At 46.0% G+C, this 23,305-nt stretch overlaps 2 protein-coding genes and 1 pseudogene across 3 annotated transcripts; 2 read left to right on the forward strand and 1 right to left on the reverse strand.

Moving 5' to 3' along the window:
- Positions 1-260: 260 nt before the first annotated feature.
- On the reverse strand, positions 261-2,687 carry LOC127782008 (uncharacterized; annotated as a pseudogene).
- A 5,527-nt stretch (positions 2,688-8,214) lies between these two features.
- LOC127781305 (uncharacterized) lies at positions 8,215-12,546 on the forward strand. Its single transcript, XM_052308245.1, has 3 exons — positions 8,215-8,852; positions 10,621-10,844; positions 11,847-12,546. The coding sequence occupies exons 1-3, from the start codon at positions 8,366-8,368 to the stop codon at positions 12,507-12,509; spliced, it is 1,374 nt and encodes a 457-aa protein (XP_052164205.1). The 5' UTR covers positions 8,215-8,365; the 3' UTR covers positions 12,510-12,546.
- Positions 12,547-16,992: 4,446 nt separating this feature from the next.
- Positions 16,993-21,467, forward strand: LOC127782859 (uncharacterized). 2 transcript variants are annotated; one of them, XM_052310133.1, is made up of 4 exons: positions 16,993-17,529; positions 17,910-18,262; positions 18,829-19,051; positions 20,592-21,467. In XM_052310133.1, exons 3-4 carry the CDS (start codon positions 18,842-18,844, stop codon positions 21,240-21,242), a joined length of 861 nt encoding a protein of 286 aa, XP_052166093.1. In that variant the 5' UTR covers positions 16,993-17,529; positions 17,910-18,262; positions 18,829-18,841; the 3' UTR covers positions 21,243-21,467. The 2 variants fall into 2 exon arrangements, with proteins under 2 accessions (XP_052166093.1, XP_052166094.1); XM_052310134.1 differs by having other exon boundaries at positions 18,021-18,262.
- Positions 21,468-23,305: the final 1,838 nt, after the last annotated feature.

Consider the following 23,305-nt stretch of genomic DNA (forward strand, 5'->3'; position numbering starts at 1 on the left):
CGCTGCTCGGTCAGACTTATGGACAAAAAAAATGAAAAGTTACTAAATTTTAAATAGTCATTAAGATAAGATAAGATAACATGCGGACTTGTATAAGGCAGGCAACATTAAGGCAGAGAATTACCAATCTGACTTGTATAATATCAGCCACAATCTTACAAAAGCTGCATCAACCATACTAACAATATATATATAGAACCAGTTCATGTGTTTCACAACGTTTGTTATGACCATCCGATGCCTGACATGCAAACTTTCTGCTACATTACCGAATCAGCATAAACAGGCTTCCTCGAAATGAGCGACCAAGCTACACTAACTCCAAGCTTACAGAAGCCCATGTCTAGCTCACCATTGCTTAAACCGGCTTTCAATGCTGTGAAAACCATCTCTGCTTCCACAACACTGTCATCAACTTTCCATGCCCTGACATGTACTTTCAGCTCGCCCTTATCTTCAACAGAAACAACACACCGTGAAAGCACAATCTTGCCATCATCACCAGTAACAACTACTTTCTGATCACCTCTAGAATCAAGCAGGAGAATTCTCTCATCATCAACACTGGCAATTTTCTTTTCACGGGCCAAATCCTTCCAACGAACACCAGTGGTAAAGGCAGCAAATTGACTATGAAAATCATCAGGCCATGACCCACAAATGACTCGCACGAATATTGTGGCCTCCACAGATGACACGATGTAGCCAAGTCTGAACTCCAGTGTGCTTAGCTTGCTTGTGTAAGAACCAGAATTAAGCAGCATACATGAATAACGCTTACCATGACATAAGAGTGGCACAGCTAGGAAGCTCAAGTGTTTGTCCTCAGATTCAGTTGTACCCTTCACCTTCAGTTCAACATCGACGATCACAGGTTCCGGCATTGACAACACAATAGCACGGGTGGGGCCTACCAGTAGTAAATTTCGTTCCTACATGCATGAAATTAATTAACACCACTAATGAATAATCATGAAACTGGAGTAAAAGAAGACATAAACATGAGCAGCATAATCCATACTACAGAAATCACATGAGCGTAAAGGCCATGGTAATATAATTTTCAGGAAACAATTATATCTGATCACCATGCATAACATCTTCATGATATATAGCTGTGTTAAGCAGCACAGAAGGAGGCAATTAAACAGATCAATGGAATGTTAAGTAAAAAAGAGGCCAGAAATTAACCTGTTCAGTGAGGGTTTGGCAGTTGTCTCTTGTGCGGTGGAAGAGAACATTGCGATTACGATCAACGCTGTCGCGCATGGAAACTATACCAAACACATCAAGCGGCCACTGTAAGCCCCCACTTGTCGCTGCAACCTTGACAGAGAAGATCTGTAGAGCATCCAAGGCACAGGCTTATGAGTGAAACGCATTGGGGGGATCCTTGCTGCATGTTCGAAGTTGTATCAGAATTGGAGTTAAAGATCAAATCCAATTGCAGCTGCAGCAGTAATAGCAGTAACAACACTAGTGAATATAACTAACAAGCAAGTCCATGTACTACTAGAAAACAAACAATTAATTAATACTCCATCCGTTTCTAAATATTTGATGTCGTTGATTTTTTTAAAACATGTTTGACCATTCATCTTATTAAAAAAAGTAATTAGTAATTCTTTTCCTATCATTTGATTCATTGTTAAATATGCTTTCATGTATACATTTAGTTTTACATACTTCACAAAATTTTTTTGAATGAGATAAACGGTCAAATATATGCTAAAAAGTCAACGGTGTCAAACATTTAGAAAAACGGACGGAGTAGTATTCTGGACAGACATTTGAATTTTATAATTTTATTTTGATGTTGATTTTGGTGGGTTTTCATCGTGGTTTACTTTTTAGAGCCAAAATTTGAATTTTATGGGTTTTCCATCGTGGTTTATTCTATAGTATTTGCTGGAGATAAGCCTATGCATAAGCGAAACAATGGACATGGAGAGAACACAATTCATGGTCTGGGTTATGAGTCTTGTAGTAGCAGCAATTGTATGGTGACACAAAATCTTACTCCCTCCATATTTTAATGTATGACGTCGTTGACTTTTCAAACAACGTTTAATCATTCGTCTTATTCAAAAATTTTGTGCAAATATAAAAATTTTATGCCATACTTAAAGAATATTTGATGGTAAATCAAGTGATAATAAAATATATGATAATTATATAATTTTTTTTGAATAAGACGAATAGTCAAACGTTGATTAAAAAGTCAACGGTGTCATACATTAATGAGACTGCTAGTTTACTTAGGAAGGAGGGAGGAGATGAATATTGATTAATGGAATGGAAAACAAATGAACTCACTCACTGGCGTCTTGGAATGAACCATGATGAGGGGAATGCACATCGTTCCAGAATTTGCGATACTGGACAGCCTCCCAGTTGGATTCATCCTCGTCCTGCGACCGCATCGTCTCTAGGTATGCCTTGTCCTGCTCCTCGATGTTCTTCCTCACTCTCGCCTCCCACTCCTCCGCGGTTTCTATCCTCCTGGGTCTCGACGCGAAGGCCGCCTTCGATGCGGCGTACTCCTCCGCGGTCTTGCCGATGAATCTCAGGAATCCCTCGCTCTTCTCGAAGTCGGCGCTGGTCCAAACCCTCTGCATCGACGCCGGCTTGCGCTCTTGTTTCTCCTCCTCCTCCTCCTCTAGGTCGGCCTGGGGCTTCATCTCCATCTCGCCGGCCACCGCAATGACCTCACCTGGGTGTCTGGGTGGTGCTCGCCGCCGGCGCCCTTCGAAAACCCTATATCTGCTCAGCCACGGTGCGAAGCCCAAAGGTGAACGTTGGGCCCAAAGCTGCTCACCGGATGTTGGGCCCACCGAGCAAATAAACCTCTGGAACAGAAAAAAGTTATTCCTAAGGGTAAATTTGATAACGCCATTATAAATTTGTCATGTAAAAAAAATCCCATCACTGTTCATTAAATCTGCTGAAACTCAAATCGTGCCATTGCCGTTAGGATTTCTGTCAACACCTCCGTCTGAGGAGGGAAAAATGAAAATATTGCACTTTCATTCCACATTATCTCCTTCCTCTCTCCTCCCTTATTATCAGAAGGAGACTTGGAGCATCTCCAACAACTAATCCAAATTTTATCCTCAATATGCCCATATGATGGTCAAACAAAAAAAAATAAGATTCATCCTTCATATCCCTTCCCATTTCAACTTATCATCCATACTATATTCTCCATATCACACCTTTATATATTTTAGTAATTTAGTAATATTCACCAATTACCGTAAACTTATATTATATTTGAAGGACTATATTTCATATTTTATCTCCTTTTCTCTCTTCTTCTATATCCTTCTATGCTCTTTTCTCAAATACGTATATGCAGAGCAGTCAGGGTGGCCCGTAGGAGTAGAGGTGCGCAGACAGCGACGGCGGATGCTAAAGCAGGCGGGCGGGGAAGCGGCGGCAGTGAGTATTGAGTTGTATGCATCGACCAGTTCAACCCAAAAGCTTAAGCTGATGAGAAAAGGCGGGCAATTCACTTTATATTCCAACACTCCCTTACGCGAGGCCCCCTCAAGCCTCTAGCGTGGAATAGAAGTGGGCTGCAATTTTTATTTAATTGTGCGCCAGTCAGGATTCGAACTCGATACCTCTGGCTCTGATATCATATTGAGTTGCATGCACCGACCAGTTCAACCCAAAAGCTTAAACTGATGAGAAAAGGCGGGCACGGGCAATTCACTTTATATTCCAACAGTGAGCGACGGGCGTGGGTGCTGCGCAGGAGACGACGGCGGATGCTGAGGTGGGCATGCGGCGCAGGTGGGTGGCAGGATCGGAAGCGGCGGCGACGGCGACAGTCGGTGGGCACGGCAGTGACGTCGGCGGCCAGTAGGTGACGATGACGATGGAGGGGAGGTTGATCCGGAACTTCGGATGGGGACGAGAGCGTGGACGTTGAAATATGGCATGAGGAGAGAGAATCACTTTATTTGGCCGAAGTAAGTGCCGAACACTTCAATTTGGTGCATCGTCTGTTTTTGAGGCCTCAATGCCGTATCTGCTGGAGCACCGTTTTCTCCTCCCGTGCGCTATATTTTGGATGGAGTACCGGATGAGGGATCCACTGGGGATGCTCTTAGAGCAGGTACAATAACAGGCTATAAGCCAGTTATAAACATATTTTAAAGAGATAAAGGAAGAGAGAGAAGAGCAGCAGACTACAGATCTGTAGCCAACTGCAGCACAGGCTCCAAGACGTAGTGTGTTATGACAGGTGGGACTAGTTATTAATAGCATAGTAAGCAACTATTGTATGAATTGGCTATTACATTAGGTATAGATGATTTGTAGCTAGTAGTTGGCTATACTATTAAACTTGCTCTTAGAGCAAGTTCAATAGTACAGCCAACTACTAGCTCCAATTCATCTATAGCCAATGTAATAGTTCATTCATACAATAGTTACATACTACACTATTAATACCTAGTCCCACCTGTCACAGACACACTGCGTCTTGGAGTCCGTGCTACAGCTGGCTACAAATCTGTAGCCCGCTGCTCTTCTCTCTCCTGATTTATCTTCTTAAAATATGTTTGCAGCTGGCTTATAGCCTGCTATTGTACCTGCTCTTAGTTGGCACACATGAGGGGGTGGCTTCAATCCAACTTTGAACTGGAAAGAAGAGCACCGACATACTGGGTGGTGACTCTTAGAATCCCTGTGTCAATCGTGCATGCTCGAATTCATCGCCGGCCACCTATGATAGCCTCGATGAGATGCTCCGCTCTCTACTCATCGAGAATGCCGAAGAAGATGACAATATGCTTCAGTGAGATCTGGATGGAACGGGTTTGGGAAGAAGATAACAAAAATTTTGGCGACAATGGTATGGTTATACAACTTTACAAAAAATTCTAGTAGCATGCAGTAGGTTTTACGAATAGTAATGATATTTTTTTTAATATGATAAATTTGTAATGGCATGGCCAAATTTGCCTAATTTTAAAGTAGCCAAAGTTATATTCCCTCAAAAAAATTTTAATCTCTGATGAGGATTTAGGAGTAAGCATTAAAACAATGTATTTCTATTGACGGGAAAGCAGTGATTTGAGAGAGATGGGATGGGGACCGACCGAGGATCGCTATAATTTTGAATCTATGTAGCGACCACTGCTGATCGGGCAACAATTAATAGTCGGCATATCTTATAAGTTTACTAATACTCCTTAAAATCTTAAAATTTTGAGAAATAATTATGTAACTGTCTAAGACTGAAGTATTATTATCTTGGATATAACGTGAGAATACTTTTACAGGAATAAGTCCACTCGCCATAAATATTACGTCAAATTTGTTTAATATCCCTCATCCCAAATATTAGAAAATCTTCTGCTCTAAAGTATATAGAATCGTACAACTTAGGTCCTGTGGTAGTATCAGCAGCTGGTTTAGCTGACATGACATCTAGTTAAAAAAAATGATGGGGCCTAATGTCAACACCGCGCACGCGAGGTCAACAGCTTGGTGGCGCGGGGTGGAGGTGGCGGCCTCAGATCCGCGAGGGGGCGTTGGCTCGTCATCTTGGTCAGAAACGGACGACAGCTCGTCGGCGATGATGCCGCTGTTGAGATTATAGGCATATAATGATTTAATCTATTCCATAAATAAATCATGACATTACAGATGTAAACTAGCATGAACGTATTATTAGATCTACACATGTAAACTACACAGTATAACATGAACAGATCAAATATGCGCAACATATTGAACACGTACCGAGGTAGTGGAAAGACCGGCTACTCGGCAGAAACTTTTCGCGATTGCAGGCGTCTACGAAGGCGCGCAGCACGCGAGCGAAGAGGAAGACGAGCCGTCGTGGACGAACAGGGAGCAGTCGCGCAAAGTGCTTCCAAAAACCTTATTGTCGCCTTCTCCCGGTACAGAACGTCGAAGGCAGAGGTTCCGGAGACCTGCTCCCCCGATAGCCGGTGCACGTCGGCGAGCGGGATGGAGTAGTCTACGAGCGACGGCGCAGCACAGAGTAGGAGGCAAACCCTAGATTGATTTCGCGTGTGTTGCATGAAGGCAGCAGCTCGGTTTATATAGAGAAGGGTCGCTTGATCAGGGCGCCCGCACGATCTCCACGGGATGGAGTAGTCTACGAGCGACGGCGCAGCACAGAGTAGGAGGCAAACCCTAGATTGATTTCGCGTGTGTTGCGTGAAGGCGGCGGCTCGGTTTATATAGAGAAGGGTCGCTTGATCAGGGCGCCCGCACGATCTCCATGGGATGGAGTAGTCTACGAGCGACGGCGCAGCACAGAGTAGGAGACAAACCCTAGATTGATTTCGCGTGTGTTGCGTGAAGGCGGCGGCTCGGTTTATATAGAGAAGGGTCGCTTGATCAGGGCGCCCGCACGATCTCCACTGCGCGTAACCGAACTGGATAAGTCGCGCGTAATTTATCCATACTCTACGCCGTTTGCACGCACCGGATTTTTCGGAACGTTTCCAAAACAAAAATGAACCCGAATTTGTAGCAAAACAAAATTGCAAAAGGAGGCTGCATCTGCGCAAGGTGAGGAACCAATTTTGGCGGACCATTCGACGCGTACGTCGTGCACGCGCGCCGCCTGCCCGGTGAGGCGAGCGAGCGCGCGCATGTGTTCCCCCTCTTCTCTCCACCACACATGCTTCAAGTGGCTAGGAGGGTATCCTCCCTTTTAAGGAGATCCCCCTCTCCTAGAATAAGCAATCCCATAAGGTGAGCTTTTGTGATTTTTCAAAGAATTAATCTTCGAGTGGGCTAAGACCCATCCATTAATTCCAACAGCCGCCACCACCCGAGTTCGACGCGGGGAACGGCATGCCAGTGCCGAGGCAGATGGAGTAGGAGGTTCTGGAGCTGGCGCTCGCTCTCCACTGGCTCTGACAACCATGACGCCATCAACCTCGGCGAGACGTTAGGCATGCATGCAGGTCGACGCCAGTCGCGGTCGTAGCCTCACCGTCCATCATCTTCATCTTCACCCTCGGACCAACTCGATGAGGCGAACTAAGAACATCAATTCCTGCATCACCAATCCACACAAGCTTTGCAGCTTCCTCGAGAGGGGAGGGAGATCTCCTCTCCTCTCTTCTTCTGTTTCTTGGATTGGTCCACAGTTTTTGGGTAGCAGTGCCATTGATCTGGTTTTGTGAGGAGAAGAATATGCGGAGGCTGGTCTTGTTGAGTTGTGATCCAAATTCATTTGCATTTAATAAACGCTAGCTTCTGCCGTAGTGGAGCGGAGGCCCATCGCCGAGAAGCTTGGGCCGATATACCTCTTGTAAGCCGCCGTGCGCCCGTGGTTTTTTCTCTCCTGCTTTGGGAGGGTTTTCCACGTTAAAATATCGTGTCTTCTATGATTGATGTATTGTTCTTTATCGTTTGTCTGTCTATCGTTTCCTAACAAGTCTCTTGATCTGATGATGGCGAGCATGACATCGATGACGACCGCGGTAAGCGGCGCGTGCATGAGGGTCACTACTTGCGGCCAGAGGCGGTCAAATGTGGTGTGGTGCGATGGCAGCGGGGGCGTTCGCCGCGCGCTTTCGCCGTGAACTCGGATGGGGTCGGTGGTGGCTGCATGTAGCCGTGCACAAGGCGTGGTTCCGTTTGCGAAAAAGAGAAGAGGAAGGCGTGGGCGCTGACATGTGGGTCCCACCATATATGATTTATTGTTTTTTATGTTAGCTGATTAGGATGCCACGTCAGCTAAACCAGTTATTGATAGGGTTCGACTTACCGTCGGTAACCGCGCGGTTACCGGCCTTACTGCGGGGGTACGGTAATAGAAATACCGCGGTAACCTCCTTAAATTTAAATAAATTTAAAAAATAATTTAAATTTTTGATAAATTTTGCACGGTTTTGTACGGTTTTTCACGGTTACCACGGTAACCGTGCTTACCGTAGGGGCACGGTAACCTCGGCCCCGGCGGTTTGGGAAACCCTGGTTATTGATACTTCCATGAGTCCTATGTTGCACGGTTGGTTCTGTATAGTTCATGGGTTGAACATTTGTGTGCTATTGGAATAAGAGATGTCAATTAAACAAACTTTACGTACAGTTGAGAGATGAAGAGTGGACTTGTTCCGACTTGTAGATGGCCACTCATGGTCCACCGACTTAAGTTGGTTGGGCCTTGGCACTGTTTTTTGGGCCTAACCGGACCGGGCACAGACTCATTGCTTATCTATCTACCCCTAATCATCCGACTCGCACCGGCGGCAGAAGAGGCGGAGCGGAGGGGATCTAGGGTTTCCGAGGGTCGCCGGCGGCGAGGACCACCACCGCCTAGGTGAGTCGAGTTTTGCGGTGGCCGTGCCCTCGCGAGACCGACATGGAGGCCGAGCGGTGGAGCGACCGCGAACGGGACGACGGTGGCTGGATGGCGGCGGGCTCGTCGTCGGGGGCGATGGTGCGGCGGGAGACGAGGAGGTCGGAGGTGGGGTTGGAGAAGTCATCGTCGTTGCCGCCGCCTTTGCCCAAGGAGGCAGTCAAGATTGACAAGAAGAAGACGAAGAAGAGGAGTGACTACAGTATCGAGGATATTCTGAAGATTCTTGATATGAGCGAGGAGGAGTTGGCTGTAGTGAAGGAGGAGTGGGCTGAAATGGAGGCGAAGGAAAAGGAAGAGGCACCAAAGGTGAAGGAAACCATGGTGGAGTGGGAGGCGAGGGTCAAGAAGAGGATTGAGGAGGAGAACAAGGCATATCGAGAGATGATGCGGTCGCAGGACGACGATGAATCCTCCTGGGACGCTATCCAGTATCGCAAATCCTGGAACGCTAGATGGTCCGGCACCCGTGGTTCCTTCGAGGACACCAGTGAGTTTGTTTTGTTTTCCATTCATCGATCCTCTGTTCCTCCTGCCTTTGTAGTATTAACCTAGCTTCAGATTGACCAAGCATTTTTGTAGCCATTGCTGTTGTCTGTTACTTCCTCAATTTCATATTATATAAATTGTTGCTTTGATTTTTTTTCCTAGTCAAATATTTCTAAGTTTGACCATATTTAGAGAAAAACATAGTGGTAATATCTCCAACACAAAACATACATATCATCAAAATATATTAAATGTTAGTTTTGACAAAACTAATTTAATGTTCTTGATTATGTAATTTTTTTTATAAATTTGGTCAAATTTAAAGAACTTTGACTAAAAGAAAAGTCAAAGCCTTATAATATAGTATGAAATGGAGGAGTACTTCCTAGTATCATGCAGGAATTGTTTGTTTTCTCCATCGACAATAGTTCTAATTGCTACTCCATATTTTGTTTTCTCCATTCACAACATGGTTGTTAAGGCTATAAGGCGTCCTAAGGCGACCCCGGACTGCCGTAGCGGTAAGGCGTAAGGCGAGGCGACGCCTTAGGCACTCCATACCAATTAGATGACAAATAAAATAATCTAATATGATAGCAAATCAAAGATGCATTTTAAGAGCAGTACAACACACACACACACACACACATATATATATAGATGGTTGTAATAATTACTTAACCAGATATCAATTTATTAACTAAAAGAGCACCATCTTATAAATACAGAGTGAGGGTGCATGGGGGAAGAGCAAACAGGGTAAATATGTGCTAAGTACTAACTACTAATAGGGAGTCAGGGATGTAGGGGAGGGGCAGGCAACAAAACAGAGCAGTAGAGGGAGGAGTATAGTATATGAGATGTAGAGGAGAGGGAGGAAAACCACAACATAGCAGCAAATGAGGAAGCAGAGTAGATAGGATGTAGAAGAGGGGGGAGGAAACACCAAAACAAGCAGCAGAGGAAGGATAAGAACAGGGTAGAGGAAGGAGCAAAGCAGGATCACGTAGAGCAGAGAAAGAAACAGAGGAAAGTAGAGGGTGGAGGAAAGAGGAGAAAGAAGAGCGTGCCTGCTTAGTTTTTGTGTCAATGGTGAGGACCAGGATCATCGCGCAGGTGCAGAGGACCAGGATGATGGTGCAGCCACAGGATAGCCGCAGGCAACAACTGGGATCGCCGCCAGGGATGGAGATGTCGCGAGGGATGGATCACCACAGCTTCAGACTCCAGCGACCCTCTTTCTGTTGTTTTCTCCTTGATTTGGTGGGATATGGCGCGTGGGGACCTTTTCACCCCAATAATTGGCGCTTCTGTTAGTTCTGTTTCGCGCCCAGGGCCCATGGCGCCAATTTTTTTGGGCCCTTCAACCAATCGCGGCAAAAACCATGCCCTCGACTTCCTGTGGCGTCGCCTTTAGCCATTGTAGCGCCTAAGGATGCAATATCGACACCGTAGCGACACCTTGGGCATAAAGCGGACGCCATAAGCAATATGGTAAGGCGGGCCAGACGCCCTGACTCCTGGCAGCGCCTTACCGCTATAGCGACGCTATGGCGACGCCTTGACAACCATGATTGACAATACTGACAATTGCTACTTTGTTAGTTGTTATGATTTTATAAACTGCAGTTATCTGCCTGAGGTGTGCAATAGCGCACTTGCTAGTTGTTTATTGTCACTGTTGTTGTTACTGCTTTTATTGCTACTGCTGCTGCAAAAATTGGGTTAGGTCTTTTAACTCATTTCCACCATTTTACAACTTTGTGCAGCGAGAATACCCCCCATGCGTTTCACCCACAAGCCTGCACTGGATTACAGTGCCGCTGGCACGCCTACTCTGCAGGTCTTCTTCGTCAAGGTTGCAGTGGCAAAGGGGGCCTTACAGTGGCCGCTTGATGTGTTTGGTATTGTTGCCATGCGCGATGTTCTTGACCGTAATCGCAACATTGTCTTCCATCGCACAAGGGACAACTGCCAGACCCTCACTGAAGAGGTATGTGTCCTTTTCTTTATGAAACATTCAGTGGCTTGCTTGTCTCCTGCTGTGCTGCCATATGCTCTTCCTAATTTTCATAACCGTGCAGGCATGAGTACTGTTAATTACCATGTAGTCTTTACACCTGTAGTTTAGTTTCTCCACAACCATTGAATTGTGTAACAACTTTATGGAAAAGAGCTCGTCAGGCTTGGTGATCAGATATCATTGCTTCCTGAAAATTACTATGGTTCACATGCTTTTAGATTTACATGCCTTTTGCATGCAGTGGAAATGTGGAATCATGTACATAGACAGCTCAACATATGTGTAAACAAGCAATGAGAAGGCATATGATAATGTCTGTGTTTCATCACAGAGAAATAGCCATTTCCTAGTACAACACAAGTCAGGCTAAAAAAACTAATAATTAATTCAAACTCTCGCACTTGTGTTTGAGTCAACTATTACTGAATCAGTACATTGAATGAAGTTTCTTAAATTAACTGTTACCTTCATAATATCATTTGGATAAAATATCTAGTATTAAGTGATCCTAGGGAAGATGGCTGGTTCTCTTTTCAACTGTCTCACACTGTCCCTACAAATTCTGGGTACTTTATCATGTACTTACCACAATGCATTGATATACCTCTTTAGTCCATAATGCTTATATTCTGCACTGTTGTTCTATAATGACTGTTTGATAGTTTTTGGTGCTTTATTGTTCTGAATTCAGCCCTAAGAATGTTTCAGCTTCGATTGCAAGGTGTTGTTCTGAGTAAAGCCACTTTATTGACTCTCGAATATTGATTGTTTGCACATAACAAACATCTTGTTCGTTTTGCCACTAGTACATTGTGCTAATATGTTTCTCTCAGATTTTGTGTTATGCATGCCACATTTATGCTATGTGGTTTTTGTTCGTTATACTGTGTTGTATGGATTATGCTCCTCATATATACCTCTTCTTTCACTCCAGTTTTCTGATTGTTCATTTGTGGTTTTGCGTTAATGCAGGACCGGAATTTGGTACTGGTAGGCCCTACCTGTGCTGTTGCGCTGTGGATGCCGGAACCTGTGATCATCGATGTGGAACTAAAAGTGAAGGGCACTACTGAATCTGAGGATAAAGGCTTGAGCAATCTAGCTGTGCCGCTCTTATGCGATGATACGAGTTATTCACGGTTGCTTCATTCTGGTTCGTACACTAGCAAGCTAAGCACACTGGAGTTTAGACTTGGCTATATTACGTCCTCTGTTGAGGCCACAATATTCATACGAGTCATTCAGGGGTCATGGCCTGATGGTTTGAGTGCTCAATTTGCTGCCTTTACCACTGGTTTCTATGGCAAGGGTATGGCCTGTCGAGACAGCAATATGAGTATTGATGATGAGAGAATTGTCCTGCTTGATTCTAGAGGTGAGAAAGTAGTTGTTACTAGTGATGGCAATATCAAGCTTTCACGGTGTGTTGTTTCTGTTGAGAGTAACGCAGAGCTGAAAGTTTCTGTCAAGGCATGGAAAGCTGACAACAATGTCGTCCAAAATGAGAATGTTTTCACAGCATTAGAAGCTGGTGTAAGCTATGCTACACTTGACATTGTCTTTTGTAAGCTGGAAATCAGTGTTGCTTGGTCACTCATTTCGCAGTATCCTGTTTCTGCCAACTCGGTACTGTAGCCACTGGTTCCGAAAGGTTCATTATAGATATTAGTAATATGCTTGTGCTAACGCTATGATAATATTTAGTAATACAACATATCTTTTACCAATCAAATATTAAATAAGATATATTTATGATTTAAAAGGTAGAGAGGTCTCCACCAACGTCGCACCAAGCTGACACGCACAAAGCTAACAAGATTACACCCAAACGGCACAACGTCACAGGTTGGATTCAATTCAACCAAACATACCTATGAAATTGGACTTGGATTTCTACCATGTTCGCCGGCTGCCTATGCCACCTGCGTGGTTCGGATGAGAGAGCGGATGGATAGGCAGATAGCGCGGGCTGGACCGTCGATTGGACACCTTCGGTCATCGATCTGTACAGAAAACTAATTACTACATCCGTTCCAAAATATAAGCATTTTTAGCTATGAATTTGAACAACTGTGTATCCAGATTTATAGCTAAAAGTTGTTATATTTTGGGACGGATATAGTATATGAAAATGAGATAGACTCAAATTTTTGACAAGTGCATATTTTATACATATGAAAAAAGCATTTCGTTAATACGGATGGAGTCATCCATATATACAGAGAACTAACTATATCTTGTTTCAACCAAGTAGAAGCTTTTTTTTAACAAGGATGTACTACTTTTTAATAATAGAAATGCTATCTAACATGATCCCGTCCCAACCGTGATGGACGGGATAGGGATAGGGCAGCAACCAACCAATCCATCGATTCTATCTCCTTCTACCGTATCCATTCTACCACATCTCTCTCAAAGCATGCTTACTGCTGCATGAGCTCCGGCGCGGCATGGGGTGTAGATGGCGGAGGACGCGGTCACTAGCGACAAGCTCTGGCGTGGCCGCCGACGTCGAGCTCCCGGCGTGGCATGGCTGTGGATGGAGGACGCAGCCTCCGACGACGAGCTCCGGCGTGGTGCAGTGCGTGGATAGCGGAGGACATGGCCGCCGGCGACGAGCCTGGTGAGGGGCGTGGCGGCGGAGGACGCGACCGCCAACAACAAGCCTGGTGTGGGGCGTGGCAGCGAAGGACAAGGCCATCGGCAACGAGCTCCGACGTGGGGCGTGGACGACGGAGGATGCAGCCGTCGGCGACGACCTCCGACATGAGGCGTGGACAACGAAGGACGCGGCTGCCGGCGATGACCCCCGACATAGGGCGTGGAGGGTGGGGCCACTGGCAATGACGCCTCGGTGCTCAGCTCCTGATACCTAGTAGGAATCACCTGATACCTGGTAGTTATCATCTGATACCTCATGAGTATCACCTAATACGTGGTAGGAATCGTCTGATACTTGATAGGTATCATTTGATACCGGTTAGGTTTCAGGACATGATACCTCAGAGAGGTATCAAAACATGATACCTAATCGGTATCATCACGTTCGAAAACAGGATTCCGTTGTATAGCAGCCCTCTTAAATAATCCATTGAAATGCTAAGTACTTCATCCGTCCCATAATATAATAACCTAGTAACCTCATGTACTAGGTTGTATATTATGGACGGAGGGTGCAGTAAAGATAAAGAAATTGCACTTTGGTCCATATTTCTTTACCCTTCTTTCAATTTGGACTAGGGTAAAGCAATCTTTTCATTTTGGACCACCTAAATTTATATGTTGTTTCACCTCCCAAGTTGTTGGGAGGTCAAGCTCAAGCTTGAGTTGGAGTATGACAAAAATGGAACTCGATGTAGGCTGAGCATGGCTCAAAGCTGAAGATTGTGCCTGCGGGAAGTTGATCAGGCTGAACGCGACATCGAGGCTAACAGCAATGTAGTGTGGCACCAACAGAGCTTGAGGTTGAAACGACAAAGGTTAAGGTCAAGCGTGGGCACTGGCTAGGCTCGAGGTCGAGGTTCTGTGCGGTGCCTGTGCCTGCGAGGTCCGAGGTTAGACATTACTTGGCTTTGGTGATATTGAGAAGGGATGGGGTGGAGAGAGAGAGAGAGGGAGCTAGAGGTGGAAGAAGAGACCCAAAAGGAAAAAACGTATAATTTATGTAGTACAAAGCGAGAAAAGGTTGTTCTAACTCCTGCCCCTAGTTTAAGTTGAAACTATGGTAAAAAAGATGGACCAATATGCAATATTTTTTCTTAAAAAACAAAATTCTTGTAGGCACTAAATGACACGAAGGCCAAGCAAAAAAGTCATATAGGAGAGGTACTTTGCACAGATTTGATAGTTGTGGAGAGGTACTCAATTTACATTGATTTTGATAGTTGCGGAGAGGTATTTAATTTGCACTGATTTACTCGGTTTGTGGTTGGGGGACACGTATAAAACTTGACCCATAGTTGAGGGACGCTAATGAACTTTACTAAAGGTAAGGTCCAATTTCTGTTTTGCGCTTCGCACGGTGAATTGGCCTATTTTATTTGGGCTGATTTTAGTTTAGAGAATTTTTACCCAAACCAGTCGCCACGTCTTCCTCCACCGCCGCCGCCGCCCGCATCTGCGGCCTAGCCGCCGCCACCCGCGTCTGCCGCCGCCGTCGCCGCATCTGCCTCTACCGCCGCCGCCCGTGTCTGCCGCTGCCATCGCCCACGTCTGTAGCCGAGCCGTCGCTGCCGCCTGCGTCTCCTCCCTTCCTCTGCCTTCCTTTGTCTGTGTCAAGAGGACGGAGAAGATACTTATGTAGATGACATGTGGGGTCCACTCGTAAGGGGAGAAGCTTTTTCAAAAGCCACTTGAGTGTAACCAAACAAGCTTTTGGCTTCTTCACAGCTACTTTTCCGAAGCTACTTTTAAAAAAGTCACAGCCCACAGCTGGTTTTTTAAAAGCCATAGCCCAACCAAACACACCCTAAGTTCACTTGGTGGCACTCAAAAGTGATTGAAATCTAATCCGTGACCTTAAACTATAAAACCGGAAATCTTGAACCCTCAACTCTTAAAACCGGTACAATTTGACTCTCTCAGCGGTTTTGGATGGCGGTCTTGCTGATGTGGTGTCCACATGGCATCCCAGTCATAGAAAAGTTAAAAAAATAAAGTGGGCCCACCTATCATCTTCCTCTCTCTACTAACCTATCTCACTTCTCATCCAGTCAACCCCCCTTCTCTCGCCCCCCTTTCTTCTCGGCGTGACATCCGCAGCGCCGGGATGATGATGGGCGGTGACGGGGCTCTCCTCACACCCCGGCTCTTTCCACCCCGTCACTGGTGGCGGAGTGGTCGGATATGCAGCTTCCTCGTCGGAAGTCGTTGATGGGCCGCGGCAGCAAAAGGGGGTTGAGGCGGGTGGATAGCTTGCCAAGGTCACCCATGGTGCTGGCGTCGAGGGCGTCGCTGGCCAAGACCAAGTCGGTAGTCGACACGCAGGAGCTTGGTGCTATGGACAGGATGTTGGCTACTCATCGCCGCTGCAAGGACGTCAGGATGAGGGGGCGGCGCAGGCGGCGTGCCCCGCGCGCGGAGGCGGTCCTCGAGGGGCCTCGAGCACGGCGCGGAGGCGAGCGGCCACGGCCGAGGCGACGGTCCATGTGGTGGGCCCGTGGCATGGCCGCCTCGCGCATCCTGATCCGGGGTGGCGGTGGTGCTCGGCAACGGCCCAGCCATCTGCTGCCGCACCTGCGTCGCCTAGGAGCGCGTTTGCACCCAGCCATCTGGGCTCCTGTCCTCCCGACTGCCACCGCCACCGCCGCCGCTCCGGCTCTTGCGCACCCGTCGCCGCTGCCGTTCCATCGCCCATCCTCTCCCGCGCGAACAACTCCTCCGCCTTGGTCCTCGTGATGGAGTTGAGTATCCGCAACGCCATGGCGTCGTCATCGCTGCCCTCCTCGTCGGCGCTGAACGGCGCAAGTGGACGGAACGATAGCCGAAGGTGGCCTCGACCCCGTTGGTGCAGTTGAAGGAGATGTGGTCCAGCGACTCGCAAGCCGTCGGAGACCACGCAGGTAACCGCGAGGGCGAGGATGACGAGCAGCAACGCGGGCCGCCGCCACCGTTCCCCTCATCCTCCCACTACCGCCAGCCTCTGTGGCCGAGCTGCCGACCGCCGCCCCCTATTCCGCTGTGCCTTGATGCCACCAACCGCCGCCGCTGCCAACAAAGAGAGAGAATATAGGAGGGTGTCAATGATAAGCGGGCCCCACTTTATTATTTTAATTTATTTGACGACTGGGATACTACGTAAGCATCACGTATCCGGTTTTGTGATTTAGCGTTACGGATTAGATTTCGATTTTGATTACTTTTAAAGATCACAAAGTGCACTTATTCCTACCACTAAAGAGCTGAGACTCCCGGAGAGAAGAGCGAGCGCAACACAAGAAGGGAGCAGATCTAGGATGTCTAGAGTCCGAAGGCCGCCGGCGGCGAGATGGAGATGGACACGGAGGCGGAGCGGCGGCGGAGTCGCAGGAAAGGAGGAGAAGGGGTGCTCGGGAAGCGGCGGGAGACGAGCGATCCCCAGGCCGCCGCCGCCGACGAGGAAGAAGCCGCGGAGCCGGAGTCGTCGCTGTTGCCTCCTTCGGTGGAGGATGGACTCAAGGCAGGGGCGGACGTGCCCATTAGGCGGCATGGGGCGGCCGGCCCAGCTACGGCCCGCGTCGCCCCACGCCCCCACCTCCCATACCACTACTTCGCCTTGTCGCTACCGCATCATTGCGCCGACGCTTCGTCTCCGCGAGGACCGCGACTCCGCACGCCGTCTTGCACTCTCGCTCGTTACCGCCGTCCCGCACTGCCACACCGGCCACCGGTGCACGCGACGGTGACGCCTAGCGACGGCCAACGACTGGCCCGATGCCGCTCGCAGCCGGCGCCCAGCAACTCGCTTCTCCTCGTCTCCTCCTCGCCTCCAGCCTCCTCCTGCTCTGTGCCAACGCAACGCCGTAACTGTCAGCCCGTCACCGTCGTCGCCTTACGTTTGGTCCGGCCGTCCCGCTCCCTGGCCTGGCCGGTAGTCCGCAGCACAGGCACAGCAGCAGCTAGCAGGCTGCAGGCTAGCGCCTAGACGCCTGGCGCCAACGAGTCAGCGACCTCAGGGGTAAGCCGGTAGGGGCAGCAGTAGCAGTTGGACCATTTTAATCAAATCATCCTCTTCCTTGGACCATTTTATTGTAGTCAAGTAACAAGCAAATTTGTTTGTTCCTCTTGCAAATGATCATGTTCTTGCTGTCTAGATCAGTTAATCATCTGTTTAGGTTAATGGAAATAGTAGGTACTCCTAGCTAACACTGTTCTACTGTGAAAATGGAAGGCATGCGCAGTTACTTGTATAATATTTACTTGTCCTACTGCATCTTTTGGTGTATGATGAATTATATATGATGCAAATATTATTTCTTTGTTATAAAATGGTTTTTTTTGCCTCAAATATATTTTTATGCGATTACGGTATAAATACGGTATTTTTTTTGCATCTAGGTGTCTTTATAAAGCGAACATTTTCGTCCCATCTTATTTTTAATCCTGCGTCCGCCACTGACTCAAGGTCTGGGGCAAGGCTCACATCGAGGTGGATGACGAATTTCTCAGGATCGCTGGGATGACCCTGGAGGAGTGGGCCGCGTTCAAGGCCAAGGAGGCCGCGAAGCCGAAGAGGAGGAAAGAAACCGCGGAGGAGTGGGAGGCGAGGGTGAGGAAGAGCATCGAGGGGCAGGATAGAGAGTATCTGGACAAGGTTGGGTCTGTGGACTATGAGGACTGGAGAGTTATCCAATATCGCCGTTTCTGGAACGATGTGTGGTCTCGCACCCATGGTTCATTCGAGGATACCAGTGAGTTCTCCATCAACCATCTCCTACAATTTTTGAGTAATTTGTATCACAACGCATTCATGAATGCTTTGTTATACTTCATTAAATCTTTGTATTTGTTGTCATTATTGTTTTTTTAGTGTTTTGCAGTATTTTGACCATAGCGAACCATGGCATAGCCATCCTTTTCACTTAACACCATATAAATTTTCATATGTTTGATCTTCTAAAATTATATTGTTATGGTCTTATGAGGTGCTAAGCAGCAAGTATAAGATAGAGAATACGAACTTATAGTGATTGAATTTGTTACATTGCATAGGTTTGAGTTGCCAATTTGGGGATTTGGTGCGATGTTGCTCGCCTTGGTACAATCTACAGGACTGCAACTCTATGTAGTATTAAGTGAAAAGGATAGATAAGTCCTAGTCCAATGCGAAAATACTGTCAAAATATCTAGCCCAATGTGCAATGAGGAAAATTTTGTGGTTATTGTTATTGGTATTACTGCTGCTGCTGCTGCAGCAGCAACAATTGGATTTGATCTTTTACTCATTTCAATCCAATCATTTTACAACTTTGTGCAGCGAGGATCCCCCAATGCGTTTCACCCATAAGCCTCCGCAGGATTGCACTGCCTACCCCTTGCCTACTCTACAGATCTTATCAGTCAAGGTTGCAGCAACAAAGGGGAGCTTGCAGTGGCCGCTTGATGTGTTTGGTATGACTGCCATGCGCGACAGTCTTGACCATAATCGCAATATTATCTTCCACCGTACAAGGGACAACTGCCAAAGCCTCACTGAAGAGGTTCGTGCCCTTTTCTATGAAACATTCATTGGTTTGTTTGTCTCCTGCTGTGCTGTCTAATAAATCTGTCATAATTATGTACTTGAAGTCCTTGACCATGCAGCCACCAGCCCAGTGGCGGAGGCAGCGCCTGGCCACCATGGGCAATTGCCCGGGCTCCATGCATGCATCAACACGTTACACCAATGCTTATGCAGCGTATTGCTTTAACTATGTACCTAATTACCTTGCTTAATAGGTTCTAATGAAGGTTAATTAGATGATCTGCTTGCAAACGAGCAAAGCAAGGGCCAAACTACCATGCTGTAGCCATAAAGGCCAAGGCAACACAACTCACTAGCACCCATTTTCAAGATAATACTACTCTTATAATCGAATTTATCGTCGATAATATTAAGCTTGCCCAGGCTCAAATAATTCCTGGATCAGCTACTGCACCAGCCGTCCGCTCTTCCTACTTTTCATAACCGTGCAGGCATGCGGGTAATTCATCAACATGTAGTCTTTGCACATATAGTTTTTTTACACGCCCATTTGAATTCATCGACATGTAGTACTCCCTCATTCCCTAAATGTTTGACACCGTTGATTTTTTTAAACATGTTTGACCGTTCGTCTTATTCAAAAATTTTTGTGAAATGTGTAAAACTATGTGTATACATAAAAGTATATTTAATAACAAATCAAATGATAGGAAAATAATTAATAATTACTTAAATTTTTTGAATAAGACGAACGGTCAAATATTTTTAGAAAAGTCAACGGTGTCAAACATTTTAGGACGGAGGGAACAATTGTTTATGTGCAGTAGAATCATGTAGACAGACGGCTCAGCCCAAGTGTAAACTAGCAATGAGAAGGCATATAATAAAAGACCAGTCATATGTCTATGTATTTGATCACAGAGAAATAACTGATTCCTTGCACTGCATAAATCATGCTCAGCTAAATTGTCTCAAGTTTTAATTCATACCAGTGCACTTGAACTCAACCTTTCCTTTTTAGCACATTGGCTGAAGTACTTTTTAACACATTGGATAAGAGAGCAGATCCATGCTATCGGATATGAGGGGATCTTTGGGAAGACCTGCTTGCATCAACTGTCTCACACTGTGCCCTTACGAACTCTGGATCCTTTTATGTGCTTGCCACAATGCATTGATATACCTCTTTTAGTCCACAATACATGTTCTGTTTAAAATTGTGCCATATAATGACTGCGCTTGATAGTTTATGGTTTTTTTATTGTTCTGAATTCGGGCATAATAGCGTTTCTACTTTGTTTGCGGGACATTGGCAGCCATATATTCAAATAAGGCACCTTTAGTGACTCCTGATTGTTTGCACATAATGAATACCTACTCTTTTTGCCACTAATGCATTGAGCTAATATGTCTCCCAGGTTTTGTGTTATGCACGCTAAATTTATGTGGTGCAGTTTCATTCATTATACTGTGTTGTATGGATTATGCTAATCATATTTACCTCCTCTTTCATTCCAGTTTCCTGATTATTAATTAATTGTATGACGTGCATGCAGGACCGGCATTTAGTACTGATAGGGCCTACCCGTGCTATTGCACTGTTGATGCCAGAACCTGTGATCATCGAGGTTGAACTGAAAGTGAAATGGACTATTGAATCTGAGGATAAGGACTTGAGCTTTCTAGCTGTGCCACTCTTATGCGATGATACATATTATTCACATGTTCTTAATTCTGGTTCGTACAGTAGCAAGCTAAGCACAGTGGAGTTCAAACTTGGCTATATTGCCGCCTCTGTGGAGGCCACAATATCTTTGCGAGTCATTCAGGGGTCATGGCCTGGTGGTTTTCGTGGTCAATTTGCTGCATGTACCACTTGCACCCATCGCAAGGATATGGCCGTAGCTAATGTCGGTAATGAGAGAATTGTTCTGCATGATTCTAGAGGTGAGAAAGTAGTTGTTAGTGGTGATGGCAAGATCGAGCTCTCAAGGTGCGTTGTTTCTGTCGAGAGTGAGGGAGAGCTGAAAGTTTCTGTCAAGGCATGGAAAGCTGATGACAATGTCTTGGAAACAGAGGTGTTTTTCACAGCATTGGAAGCCAGTTTAAGCGAAGGTATGGTTGACATTGGCTTTTGTAAGCTGGAAATCATTGTTGCCTGGTCGCTCATTTCGCAATATCCTGTTTTGGCTGGCTCGGTACTTTAGCTGTTGGTTGTGAATTGTAACTATGGTGGAAGGTGAAAGTTTTCTGTGAGGCGTCGGATGGTGATAACAATGTTGTGAAGGGTAATTGGATGAGCGGTTGCCAGGAATGGAGAGTAATGGTGGCGGAAGAGCTGTAGCGGATTGTTTGTTTTTTTTTTTTGGAAAGTAAGGCAAAAGCATTGCCTTATACTCCCTTAGTCCCTCTATCTCATAATATAAGACGCGGTTAAAGTTGGTACGGTCTCCAAAACTAATCTTTAATTTATTATTTCTCATATACTATAAGATTTGTAGCAACAAAATTATAACCATATGAAAGTAAATTTAAATGTCAGTCTAATTATATAATTTTTAACAAATAAAATTTATTTCATATTATACTAAGTGTTGGTCAAATGCTTAAAAGTTAGAATCTTGAAATGCGTGCACGCATTATATTATGGGATGGAGGAAGTATATTGACAGAGAAGAAATTTGGCACAGCGGCCTATATTTATTTATAGGGGTGATAGTTTTGGGTCATCCCGGACCAAAAGCATAGGGCCTAATCTCCTAGCGGAGGAACCTCAGAGAGATACTTCGATCCGGCGAAGAGCCATAGTCACGCTTTCTCCTTGATGCTTGCTAGGATGTTCGTTGGCGTGTTTGCGGTGTGTCTGAAAATTCTAGAGTTCCTCTCCTTTGAGACTTCCCAAGATATCAAGATGATGACGGATTTTAACGTTTTACTTAGGGAAATAAGTTCACTTTAGGTTCCTTCATTTGTCACCGGAGTTTAAAATTCATCCCTACACCGTAAAACCGGATACAACGCATCCTCTAACTTACAAAACCATGCAAATGAGGTCCCTCGGTAGTATTATCACCGGTTTTAGCTTATGTGGCGTCCGCGTGGTTCCTTTGACTAGGTCTTCATCACACGTGGCATTGACATGATGCTTATATGTCAATTCGATCAAGAAAAATAATAAAACGCATGGACCCACATGTTAGTTTCACACGCAAAATAATGAAAAATAGTGGGGCTCATGTGGCCCCACATATTATCCTCACTACTCCCCTCCTCGCTCTATCATGTCTACCCTCTTCTCTCTCTCTCCTCTCTCTTCGAGCTCCTTCACCTCCTTCCCACACACCAGACATGGCCGCAGTGACCTGGATTCAAACGCGCAACCATGATGCCCCGATTTGGTTCCCAACCATAGAGAAGAACCCGTCCATCCACTCCGCCACCATCTTCGATGACAACGTGCCCATGTCGATGAGGAGCGGGATGAGGTACGCGCCATCGATGAGCCCCACAGCACCGAACACCGCCTTCAGGAATGCTTTACTTAGCTCCTGCACCTTGTAAGCGAGCATGCTCGCTTTGTCCCAGTAATTGAGATTCCATAACATGGAGTTGAAGTAGGCGCGTGGCTCGACGGCGAGCCATGTAGACGGGCGTATCTTGGGGACGACGAGCCACCGAGAGGGGTTGGACCGATGGGGATAGGACGACCCCACCGCCGGAGAAAAGGTAGTCCAGGAAGAGCACCGGGTAGAGCTGTTGTTGAGCGTCCCCAACTCCCACTTGGAGAACCCTACGAGGAAGGTCGTGGTGGGGCCGAACGCCGCGGAGACCTAGGCGACGTAGCTGCTGGCGTTGGTTGAGGAGCTCAACGATGCTTCTTTGGGGGGCGCATAGTTCGCGCCCCCGACGCGCGTTTCAGCCTTTCGGGAGGTACAGTTAACTAATCAATTAATTAGTTCTAGATAATTAAAATTTAAGATAATTATAGTAGTTAGGATTTTCTTTTTTTCACGAGATTTTTTTAACTAACAAATTGAAAAGAAATCTATATACGAAGTCAAATTTTCAAAATTTTAAATCCAGATTTGAAAATTTTAACTCGAAATTTGAATTTTTTTAAGTCAAATTTTAAAAACTTTTAACTTTTTATCTCAAATTTGAAAAACTTTCAACTCAACTTTGAAAACTTTCAACTCGAGATTCGGAAACATTCAGGTCCAGATTTCAAAAATTTGAAAACTTTCAACTTGAGATTTAAAACCCAGATTTG

Source organism: Oryza glaberrima, chromosome 8 (assembly GCF_000147395.1).
Source record: "Oryza glaberrima chromosome 8, OglaRS2, whole genome shotgun sequence".
Classification (NCBI taxonomy): Eukaryota; Viridiplantae; Streptophyta; class Magnoliopsida; order Poales; family Poaceae; genus Oryza; species Oryza glaberrima.

What these genes read in the sequence shown, in the direction of transcription:
- LOC127782859 (XM_052310133.1), top strand. Translation starts at nt 18,842, where the DNA reads ATGCGTTTCACCCATAAGCCTCCGCAGGATTGCACTGCCTACCCCTTG. An exon ending in GCCAAAGCCTCACTGAAGAG is followed by an intron (nt 19,052 to 20,591) that starts GTTCGTGCCCTT and finishes ACGTGCATGCAG; the next exon opens with GACCGGCATTTAGTACTGAT.
- LOC127781305 (XM_052308245.1), top strand. Translation starts at nt 8,366, where the DNA reads ATGGAGGCCGAGCGGTGGAGCGACCGCGAACGGGACGACGGTGGCTGG. An exon ending in TGGTTCCTTCGAGGACACCA is followed by an intron (nt 8,853 to 10,620) that starts GTGAGTTTGTTT and finishes AACTTTGTGCAG; the next exon opens with CGAGAATACCCCCCATGCGT. An exon ending in GCCAGACCCTCACTGAAGAG is followed by an intron (nt 10,845 to 11,846) that starts GTATGTGTCCTT and finishes GCGTTAATGCAG; the next exon opens with GACCGGAATTTGGTACTGGT.